The 12,439-nt window shown below is 35.4% G+C and overlaps 1 protein-coding gene and 1 long non-coding RNA gene across 2 annotated transcripts; both read left to right on the forward strand.

Annotated features, from left to right (window-relative positions):
• The first annotated feature begins 8,516 nt into the window (after window positions 1-8,516).
• LOC145120789 (F-box/kelch-repeat protein At3g06240-like) lies at window positions 8,517-9,368 on the forward strand. Its single transcript, XM_079056588.1, has one exon. It carries the CDS (start codon window positions 8,517-8,519, stop codon window positions 9,366-9,368), a length of 852 nt encoding a protein of 283 aa, XP_078912714.1.
• Window positions 9,367-11,850, forward strand: LOC145158216 (uncharacterized). Its single transcript, XR_013737257.1, has 3 exons — window positions 9,367-9,541; window positions 9,754-9,809; window positions 11,629-11,850. It is a non-coding gene; the product is annotated as an uncharacterized LOC145158216 (long non-coding RNA).
• Window positions 11,851-12,439: the final 589 nt, after the last annotated feature.

Below are 12,439 nucleotides of genomic sequence, written 5' to 3' on the forward strand. Positions count from 1 at the left end.
ATTCTCCTAATACTTTCTCCAAAGTAGTTCTTTCTTGAGTGAGTGTTAACTCTCTTCCACCTTGTGGCCCTTGCATTTGTTCTAAGAGCTCTTCCATTAACCGATTATGTATTTCCCAAAATTTATCAACAATTAAGTATAAATAAACATTTAATTATATGATAAAATTGTAATTAAATACTTATGTATTGTTGTTCCACCTCGACACTAACAAATACACCATTCCTATCGGTATGAGCCTTGCGAAACGTATCCACTCTCTTAAGGTTTTGTTTAACATTAAAAATTAGATTATATTTTAAATAAATAATTACATGTATCGTACGTTACCTTCTTATAGCAAGTACTGCTATATGAGCTCGACCCCCCACGATTCACGGTCGTTCACATTTGATGTACTTTCCTGTTCCTTTCTGAAGCAGCTTTCTGTTCGTCCGTTTGGAAATACTCAACTTTTTTCCTCCAATTATCAACATCCATATCATCTGGGGGTGGCTAATGCTCTAGGGATATCCTCAAACCCTCCGACTTCCAGAAAGTATTCTTTTGCATCAACTTTACACTCTCGATACCTTTTTAACAAAGCTGCTTCAAAACTCTCTAACAAGATAGCAGCGTCTGGATCCTGGGACATCCGATCCAAATCAAACTTTGTTTACAAAAACAAAAAAAATGTTAACCAAGTAAAAATCAATCATAATTAACCATATAAATTTTTTTTATATAAATAATTTACCCCTAAATGTTGTTTTACTGTATCCTTTATTGCAGGGGAAACTTTTTTCCAAATTTATTTATCAAAAGGGACCATCCACCACATTATCTTTCCAACTTCTCGTGCAAACATGTCTTTCGGCTCTCCTACGGGATCATATGTCATATCCATATCATAATCCATGTAAATCGGTTTGCCCTTATTCTGTAAGAGCATTCTTTTAAGCTTAATATTTTTGGCTTTTCCTCGGACTTTCCTACGTTGCTCAAGTAGAAATATAATTAAAAATTATTAGAAGCGGTATTTAATTTATAACAACACCTCTACTACCTGGGAAAGGTGGGTTCTTGGCTCCATCACCCCCATGTCCACGGCCCATAACAGCAGCCATGGTGTACACAAACAAAAGCAATATCAACATCATTTTCTGAAAAATTATAAGTTATAGAGATACAATTTATATTAGAAATACACATTACATAGGAATAAGCATTTCTATTTAAACTTGGAATCCAAATAAATTTTATATTACAAATACCACATATACACCAAACATACATACATTCACATACACACATAATAACATCCTACTTATACCAAATACGTATACTTTCACCTATATAGATAATAACATCTTACTTATACCAAATACACAAACTTTCACATGCATATGTCATATATACACCAAACACACATACATTCACATATATACACCAAACTTACATAGATTCACGTACATATATCAAATGTACACACATATGCCAAATTTCACATAATTTATACATCTACACATATTTTGCAATTAAACTCGAATTTCATCGTAAATAGAACCTGTGGTGGCGGAAATCAAACAAATGGTGCAGTGGTGGTGGTAGTCGCCGATAGGGATAACAACAGTCGCCGGTAAACTAAATCAAAAACTGAAATTGACAATTTTTTGCAATTAATCACTAATATAATCTAAAATCGATGTTACAAGAGAAGGGAAGGGGAACTAAGCTGTAGATACCTACTGTCGCCGGAAGTGCGTCGATATTGCCGAAGATTCTTCTTCAGTCGCCGGTATCTACTTTGCCCACCGGTATCTACTTTACCATCGGAAATCCTCAATTTCGACGGTGATGGTGGCCTGAATCCTTGCGAATCGCCGAAATCCTCAATTTCAACGTTGATGGCGGCCTCAATTTCGATGGAAATCCTCAATTTACCGTCACGCGGATCGGTCCCCCAAGGAATTACCAGCGACACTTTTGCCGGCGACATGGGTTTTTTGTGGCGACTCAAGCTTGAGTTGCCGCTAAAAGCAAAAGTGTCGTCGGCAATGAACATATTTCTTGTAGTGCTTTCTTGTTCCCAGTAGATTAAATCGCCTATTAAAAATAAAACATCACTTATATCCACAATATAACCACTCCATTAAACTAAAACCTATAACATAGAACAAAAGAAGTACAACCTCATTCACCCAAAACTAGGGTTGTAAACAAACCGAATGAACACGGACAAGGGCATGTTCATGTTCGTTCATTTAAGTTAGCTGAACAAATGAACGAACATGAATGAATAAACAAACGAGTTTTCTTGTTCGTGTTCGTTGATTTAAAAAATTACATTGTTCATGTTCGTTTGTTTATGTTCGTGAACATGCTAAACGAACATAAACCAACACAGATAAATAAACATAATTGAACATATATGAACTTAAATGAGAATATATTATAGTAATGTAATCAAACTCAATTGAACATATATAAACATAAAAAGGACTTAAATGAACTAACATAAACGAACGTAAATGAACAAAATAAACGAACGTTCACGAACATAATTGAACAAACGAGACCATTGTTCATGTTTGTTTGTTTAACTAAACGAACGAGAATTTATGTTCGTGTTTATTCATTTATCAAATAAATAAACATAAACAAAATTTTCGCCGAACAGTTTACGAGCAGTTCGCCGAACGTTTAGTTCGTTTACAGCCCTCCCCAAAATAACAATTTCTAACTTCATCGCCCCTTAGAGGATGCCTTATTCACACCACAGAGAAGATTTTCATCAACATCAAACAAAAGAAGTTTGGTAGCTTGGTTGATCTTCTTTAATACTTCCCTTCTATATGCATAAAGCCCTAACACATGGTTTTATTAACACTCTGATTTTGTCTTTCCACTACACAATGAATATGTAATCAAAGAATTTATTTTTTTACTGGGTAGCAGCTGAATTAACGCCTTTTGAAGAGTTTACGTATGGAACGAAAGCAATATGAAAAACCTTGAGAGACTGAAATAAAAAAAATGAAATTAAAAATCTGAGACAAAACAACAATTAAAATTAAGAGTTAACAATCCTAAACGATTGGAATTGAAAGACCCATAGCACAACGATTAACCTTATGATATTATACGCAAATCAAAAGAAAAAATTGGATTCTAAACCATAAATAACATTTTATAAGCATTTAACTGAATTAAACTTCACCTGAAACCTTGTAAATTTGAAGAAATCTAGACAGAGCATACACACAAACATGTACATACACTGAGACAACCTTGTAAATTTGAAGAAATCTAGACTAAGCATACACACACATACATGCACTGATATCAAATAGACATAAAAAGCTTACAATAATACATACATTAGTGAAGATGAACCAAGACTCATAGAGGCCCATAGCTTGACAAATCTGAAAACATTCATCATTAGAAAATAATTAGTTTATTGTGAAAACTAAATGAACAAAGCTTTTGAAACTCGCATGTTAAGATAAATGAATCAGTCCACTATTTTGCTTAACAACAACCACATATCCCTGGTTTTCTTTAATCCCAAATCTCAATGATATTATACACTATATAAAAGTCTCCCTCTTCCCCTTTCAAGTCGACTTTCATTGCTTCTCCTTTTGAGTTTGGCCCCTTATTGTGTAAGTGTGTTAGAACCTTCTATAGGAGTTTCTCTTAGATACTGGTAGTCATGCTGAGATTGAGGCTTAAGGGAGAAAAAAGGCTTAAAATCATGTACTTTCCATTTTTAGGACAGAACAAGGGCAAAAAGGTCCAAGATTCCATGCATGGCCTCAAAACTCAAGTCTACATCAGATCCAAAAAGTTAAATGCTCCAAATGGCCTGGAGATTCATAAAGTTACAAGTTTGATGAGATCTTGTGACATCCCCATTTTCACGGCCAGAAAAGACCGATTTTTGTTTATGCTTTATAAAAATCAGAGTACCTCTTTTAATAAAAATGTTGCCGAATTTGTTCCCAGAAAAACATGATAAATACGTTATGAAAGCATTTCCGAAGAAATATATTTTTATTCATTTTAAAACGTTGGGATGTCATCGTCAATACAGAAACATAAGCATAAACAGAACTTACATTCATTATCACTAGTGATTTATATCTCCTTAATCTCTCAGTGTAATGTAACTTCATATCGACACCGGTGATTCAAATAAACTGAGTGGGTCAGGTTGGGAAACCTGGTGAGTACATAGGGTTTTCAACCCACAATAATATAATTATTATGTTTAAACAATTAAACGATCAACCCAATTACCCATCCCCATTATCTTCTTAAGGATTTACCCTAAGAATCACCTACTCCTCGTTCATTCATTCCTAAGGATCGTCCTAAGGAAACGGCACGAAGTCCATCGTTGCCAATGACACAGTTATCAAGCACAGCTGCTAATATTATCGCTTAGGCGCAGCTGCCGGAATTGTGACATTCTCTATGAGGCGCTTCTGCCGGTATTAACCTTTAAACGCTACTGTCATGGTTATAATGTTCTCTATTAGGCACAGCTGTCGATACTATCCTTAGAGCGCAGCTGCTAGGATGTGTATCGTAGATCTAAAACATCTTCAGATTTTGGCGCAGCTGCCAGTGTTCATCTATAGGGTACTAGGTTCATTGTTGCCAATGTTCACCTATAGGGCACTGGGTCCATACTACTAATGTTCCTTTATTTCAGCCTTCATCCCTCATCATTCATCTACCCATGTTTTACCCAACATATTTTGTAGATATAAAATACATATACAGTTTAAATCATTTAAAACATGTATAAAATCGTTCATCCGGCATAGACAGCAAGTATTCAGACAATATGCACACATAGCATGTAATTTATATAAAATACTTCATATCTATGTGTAAGATGAAAGTAACTATGCACTCACTTGTTAAGGTGGTGATTCAGAACTCAGACAGCGCTTCGTTATCTCAAAACAATTTTCCCTTGACAAAACCTAGTATCAATACCACTAGGGTTTAGTTTTAATGTTAACCGCGACTAATTAATAGTCTAGCTATTATTATTATTATATAAGCGTTAAACAACACTCTATATAACTCATAATAATAGCCCAAATAATTATTTTAAGGACCTAATAACATTACTATAATTATTTAAAAGCTATATTAAAAATTTCATAGGCGTAGCTCACTTACAGCGGATTTTAAAGAAAACGGGGCTTCGCTTGGAGCAGCGTTTCCGAACCGAAAGACCCTTTTTCTCGGGACTCCGGGAGCCTCGGGGCTTCCTTCAGGTGCTAGGGAGGTTTCCTAGGGTTTAGGGGGGTTTGGGGGGTAGTGAGAGAAAGTAGAGAGAGAAAGTTGTGGTAAATTTGTGAGAAAATATGGCAGCCCTCGCAGCCCTTATATAGCCTGGTCCTCGGACGTACGCTGGGAGTACAGGTCCTCGGACGCGGGGCATAACCTCGGTCGTACAACGCGTGTCGCGAATAGGATGGGTCATCGTGGACGTCTCGGAACCGCATAGGAGATCTGTACGCGGCGCGTTACGAAATCGGGCGCTGGGCGTACCGAAGGCGACGTGTCTCCATCCGCAGCGAGCCCTGTGATTAGCATCAGACGGCTATGATTCGGCCACGTCATCACAGTTTCGCAAATTGCACACTTAACTTCTAAAAATCATAACTTTTGCATACGAGCTCCGTTTTCGACGTTCTTTATATCCACGCGTAGGAGAGAACTTACTCTACAACTTTCGTTTAGACTCCGTCGGCTAATTTTGATTTTATTTTAAATTTATATTTTTAACCGGCCGGGACACGATTGGTCCGTTAAAAAATCATAACTCCTTCATCCGACTTCCGTTTTCGTCTGTATTTTTATCGTTACGCTACTATTAACGAGATCTTCGATTCTCGTTTAGGTTGTGTCGGCTAAAAACCGCTCGATCTAATATTCAAACTTCGGGATGTACACTGCTAAGCCGAAACTTCGAAAAATCATAACTTCCTCATACGAAGTCAGATTTGAGCGTTCTTTTTATGGACGCTCTCGGTTTAACGTATTCTACGACTTTCGTTTAGGTCGCTAAGGCTAAAAGTCGCTCTATCGTAAATTCACTATTTACGCTTCCCGGTGTCGTGCCGGTTCCATCGGGAAACTTCGACGGGTCATAACTTTTTCGTTATAACTCGGATTTCGGTGTTCTTTATATGTACGGAACCCTTGAGACATATTCTACAACTTGGTTAAGATTATTTATTCTAAATAATCTTTTGTCGAAAAGTCGTTTTCGACCCCTATTATCTCTAAATTGACTAGCCCGGATCTACGGGCGTTACAGATCTCACCTTTAAAAATCCATCAAATACGAAGAAAAGGGGTCAAAATCCAAGATCTAACTACCTAGCAAAGAAAAGATTGAGTGTTGAACACTCACCCAAGTCCAAAAGATATGACAATTTTGCAACCTCTGTGCAAGGTTTTTGTAACTTGCCTTTAACTCACTAGTATTCAGTGACTTCAATTTTTTTGTTGAGAATAAGAAACCAAAAATATCTTCACATAACTTGTATTTTTCAAAAAGTCACTCTAATGAACCAATAGTTTGATCAACTATGTATGCAAAATATTTAAGCATGAACAACACTTGAAGTGAAATTTCATCTGCTAATTCCATCAAAATACCGTTTTTTTAGTTCTTCTTGAGTCACTATTGCTTTCACAATTTCAATCTTACTTTCCCAACTTGTAGTTAACAAACATTTTAAAATGAGAGTTTGTTTGGGCAAATTGTCTTTTAGACTTTAGATTAGATTTTAATTTTTTATATTATGTTTTTTTTGGTAAAGTGTATTTTATAAAATATGAATCGTTTGCTAAAATTTCTATTAGAAACAAATTTGTACTTTTCTTTGGATATAAACATTTTCCTTAAATAGGTGATAAATTTTCAAATTTATGATTAAGTTTTAATTTTTTGATTTTCTTTGATTTTTTTATAATTAAAATGAGTTCTAGATTGTAAACTGATGTTACATTATGTATATAAGTAACCGACACCACTAATCTTCTTTAATGATAACACAAAACAATGTCTTTTACAAAATACGAAAAAATAACTATATATTTGTTCCAAAATTCGGAGGACTCATGCTATCGCATCACATGCACACCCAAGGTCGCCACTGCAAGGGAGAAGAGATGGAATGGGATGGGATAGGGTGGGTGGGGTAGGGTGAGGCGGAGCCTTTTTTTAATTTTATAGTTTGAAAATTGTAAGAGAGTAAAAGAAAAAAGAATAAATTAAGAATAAAATTATACATGGACCAAAAAAAAAGAAAAAAAACTGTGAGGATCTGAAAATTATTTAAACAGAGTTCACGATTTCTATCATGTACTCGGTCCAATTTACTGTATTTACAGGAAATACCTTTTGGCAGGGTTTATAGTTTATACCTCATACGATTTGGATGTCTAGCGAATAGCTCAATTTCGAAACGATCGGAACTCTATCGGCTCACGCAGTCATCATCCTCATCTTCGGTCGCCGGCAAGATTTCTTTCTTCCTCACAAACTGTCGTTGGATACTTCTTTCTCACGATTTCAAGTTTTCTTTTTATTAAATAATTCACAATGTATAAATGATTATAGATTTGCTTATGAGCATGAAATAGTAACTGATTTTCGCATTAGTGCTGGTTTGGCTTAATTTTGGTGCAAACTTTGTTTGCATAGTAAGTGTTGTTAATTTTTTGATATGTGGAAATATGAAATAGGTTTGTTTTGAACATAGACTTGATTCGACAGGGTTGTGTTTGAAGTTTGATTTTTTTAATTAACTTTGAATGTTAAATAGTAAATAAAGTTTGATAAAGTTTAATGTAATTCTGTAATATAAGATAGAAGATCGAAGAAGTAGTGGGTGGATGGCTGTAAGTGTTGCTTTTGAATTGTCCTGCTTTATTGTCCAAGGTTTGTAAGGTAATCGAGTTGCTACTTCATCCAAGAAGAAACTTTACACCAGATGTACTGTGTACAACTGCTTGAAAACAGCTCTTACCGTGTACAACTGCTTGAAAACAGTTTGTTAATTTACACCAGAACTAACTTCCTACTTCCATAGAACAGCTGGTTTAATTTACTGACTTATCAAGATTCTATGCAACAAATTTCTTTCCAATACAACTCTGATAGATCTTGATAACTGCACAAATCGGGTTATTCAATGCAGCTAACTTGATCATCACTTGCTTTTGATCATGTCTTTATAGTTACTTTAGATTCCAGTACCTCTCCCACTCCCATTGTAAATCAAGAATCATCTTTGGTATGCATATTAGTATCTACAAATTTATTAAAGCCACAAGTATATGTGGTAAGTTTCAACAAGGCACATCACTAAAGGTAATTTCTCTACATCCGGTAAAATTTTGCGAAATTTAATTTATCCTTTTACGAGTGCCTAGTAATAAATGTAGTATAAATAGAAGCCTGCATTCTCACACGCAACCCATTCTCTCTTTTCCAAATGCGGGCATTCGGTTCTAGGGTTTCAAGGGCACCGTTGCCCGATGAAATGATTGAACAAATACTGATAAGATCAGAGGTGAGCGATCTGATCCGTTACAGGAGCGTTTCAAAGTCATGGAAATATGTGATCTCTGATCCTGATTTCATCAAAGCCCATCTCGAACACAGTTATCGCCGTGATCGTGAAAATGACAAAATGGGAAACAGGAGAATTGCTATGTCCGTTATGCGCTGCAGTTATTGGCAATATGACGCTGATGATATCTTATCTGTCCGTCGCAGGCGTCATCTACTCGGTTCTTCAAATGGTTTGGTATGCGTTTCTCCCTCTCGTACCAAATTTTTACTTATCAATCCTGAAACCCGAGAAGTGAATAAACTGGAAGAGCCCCAAATCCCTCGCGAGGGATATATGATTTATGGTTTTGGTTATGATTCATCCAAAGATGACTACAAGGTGGTATTAGGGTTTATGAAAGATAGTAATCATACCTGTTTCCTAATGTTTACTTTAAAATCCAACGTCTGGGAAGTTATTGGAGAAGTGAACTACACTTTTATCAGTAGGGTTGGTGTCCTTTACAATGGGTCACTTCATTGGGTTGTTTGTCATGGTTCAGCTTATGAGAATCCACATGTAGTTCTTTCTTTTGATTTGTCTGAGCATAAATTTGAGGAGATCCCGCAACCTTGCGAATGGGCAGAGCGGTTAGGGACCATGGGCGGTTATTTGTGCATATTTAATTGTCTCCACAAAGTAGTATGGATGATGTGTGAGTACAGTGTGAGGCCGTCTTGGAGATTGTGGACACTAAAGATAAGATTAAGACTGAAGTTGTGCACCGCTTGAAAGATTTAATGCACTATATACCAAATAAGAAGTCTTTATGTCTTAAAAAGTTGGTTGCTCATGCTCCAAAGTTTATAGGGGCCCCTCTGTATACACCAAGTCTTGTATCTCCCCATATATTGAAGAAAACGAACGAAACGTGGCAGGAAACAAGCATCGTCAAGAGTCACAAGGTGGGTTCTTATTATCATGTTTTTTTGTTTCCATCTATCTTTTCCTATTGTGCTAGTTATGCTAGAACACTATGCTTTTATGTGAAATTGCATATCGTCTTGCTTATACTCAAGATCATCAATATTAGAAGAGAAGATTTCATTTGTCCTTATGCCATACTAATTTCATATTGTGACTGTGCCTCTGATTTTATCTGTGTACATATGACTAGGTACCAAAAGTCTGTCTTGACTCAGCTATTTCAAGTGAGGCCGGAAATCTTGAAAGGTAAAGCACTTGACTCTCACTATCCTTATAAACAATTATTCATTGTTTTCATTTGCATCTTCGTTTGTAAGCTTTTAGCCATTTATTAGTGAAAAGCTTCTCAAAAGCCTGGTAAAATCCATGTATTAATCGCAACACAAACTATTGATGCTCACACATTAAAAAAAAAAGGTGGATCAGGGATTAGAGGCTCGTTTACTTCCCTTTGAGGCTCATTGCATGACATGGAAAATCAAAATCCATGTCGAATGCTATTTAATTCTTGTCCATGGGAGTTTAATCTTTAGGGAAGTTAAAGAGTCTAGTCTTTATGGTTTGCAAGTTCAATGCAATATAATTGTGGTTCATATGTGTTTCGTGTTTAGCGATGTCAAAGAGTATAGTCACACAACAATGATGATCGTGGTCTTAAGCTTGATATCTTTGAATTCGAAGGAGGAACCGATCTGTAGAAGAACTTAGATTGGTTACATAGTACAGAACGTATTGTTGTGTACAAGGAATATAAACGATTTCTAGAAATTCAAGATTCGAACTCTGAAACTTACCAACTATGCATCTGTGTTGTGAGCCTGAAGCCAATGAAGGCGTATAGGATTTCCACTATGGCACTATCCATCTCTTACTTGATGAAGTTCCTTCATCCAATGATCTTGTATTCGATTATGAAGATTGGCTAGTGCGGATTAACTATCGCTGCACAAATGTAGTGACCATTAACATTAACTTTCAAATTTGACATTAACTTGTCTAGACAGATTAATTCACAAAATCCTTGTGGAATGGCACAACACTCTGTTAAACAATACTTGACAAAACTGTTGACTTTATTTTATTTATTTATTTATTTTTTATCTTCTGCAAGTGACCCCATTTCCAAAAACTTGGTATAATACCCTGTTGTTGATTTGCTATCTATCCAATTTGATTCAGCAAATCCATTAATCTTCCAGTTGTGTGTTTTTTATTTTATTTCTATAAAGCATTCCATTTCCAGGTGTTCCTTTCAGAAATCTAAGAAATTGATCAACTTCATTTTGAGAGAACTGTCGGAGCATGCATAAATTGCCTGACCTAGTTACCACTGTAGACAATATCCAGCCTAGTGAGTGATAGATAGGCTAGTTTCTAGCTCTTGTGAAGGAGTTGCAACTTCCCCCACAGCTTTCCCCACAATCCTACAAATTGCATTGGCTTAATGATGGCCGCAAAGTTATCATGACTAATGAAGCCCTAATTTCGTTTTCTAATATGTAATTATCAACATGCATGATGTCCTATGGGTTGTGGTGCCTAGGGACATGTTACATATCGTTTCGAGATGTCATTGGAAATTTTATCAATGTGGTTCATCAAGGAAGCAATAATGTGCATGATCTAGAACAATGTGCCAGCTAATGCACTTCCGAGGAGATACAATATGGTCACTACTTTGGCTGCCAATTTTTTTTTGGTTTTCTGAGATATTACATTAGTACAAGATGGAGGTTGATTTTGGTTCTATTTTTTTTGGAATGTAAAAAGGGAGTTCATGTGAAATATTGCTACACAAAACAGAATACTCCCAAACGATTCTTTTGACAAAAAATTAAATTTTTTGTTCCTTTGACATCGGTCATAGGCAGCAAAATGCAGTACAACTTTTTCTGCATAACATTTTGGTAATTGACTCGAGTCAATACGCAATCATAATATCTTATTTACTCTCTCTCTCTCTCTCTCTCTCTCTATATATATATATATATATATATATATATATATATATATATATATATATATGCTATTTTCTTCTTATGCCATTCTTTGTTTTTTCTGACAGCTAACAATTTAAATATGACGGGCCAAGGGAATGAAGTATCAGAGAAGGCGATCTTAGAGAAGGCGATTTTAAAGAAAAGTTGCTGAGCTCATCAATTGCCCGGCGAATATCTAGGCTTTTGTTTAAAACTATGTTTTAATCCTTATTTTGTGTTATTAGAGACCTATGGGTTTGTCTTTAACAATCACGTTTTTGATGGTTTGAAAATATTTTACAATCATGTGTTTGATGGTTTGAAATCTCTAGCAATCATGTGTTTGATGGTTTGAAAATCTCTAACAATCATGTGTTTGATGGTTTGAAACTATTTAACAATCAAGTGTTTCATGGTTTGAAAATCTTTAACAGTCATGTGTTTGATGGTTTAAAAGTATTTAACAATCATGTGCTTGATGGTTTGAAAATCTTAACAATCATGTATTTGATGGTTTGAAAATCTTTAGCAATCATGTGTTTGATGGTTTGAAAATCTTTAAGAATCATGTGTTTGATGGTTTGAAAAGTGCTTTTAAGATTGTTCTTTATATCGACTTTTGTATCATGTTTGATGTTGTCTAGATTATCTTAGAGATTGGTAATTTCATGGTGTTTTCTCTTATATTCTACTGCATGTGTTCACTTAGACGAAGTTGTGACCTTTATGTGATTTTTATTGTATTGATTCTTTATCAATAAAAAACCTTCTCATGTGTAACGTGCCTTATAGTAAATTGCCTTCAAGTAGCTTGGGATATGCGTATGAGGTGCACTAATAGGAGTTATGTTCGTTGTTTTTTGAGTTCACTGTTTAAAGTCGGATAAAAGCCGGCTT

Source organism: Lactuca virosa, chromosome 1, assembly GCF_052849685.1.
Source record: "Lactuca virosa cultivar CGN04683 chromosome 1, Lactuca_virosa_CGN04683_v6, whole genome shotgun sequence".
In the NCBI taxonomy this organism is placed as follows: domain Eukaryota; kingdom Viridiplantae; phylum Streptophyta; class Magnoliopsida; order Asterales; family Asteraceae; genus Lactuca; species Lactuca virosa.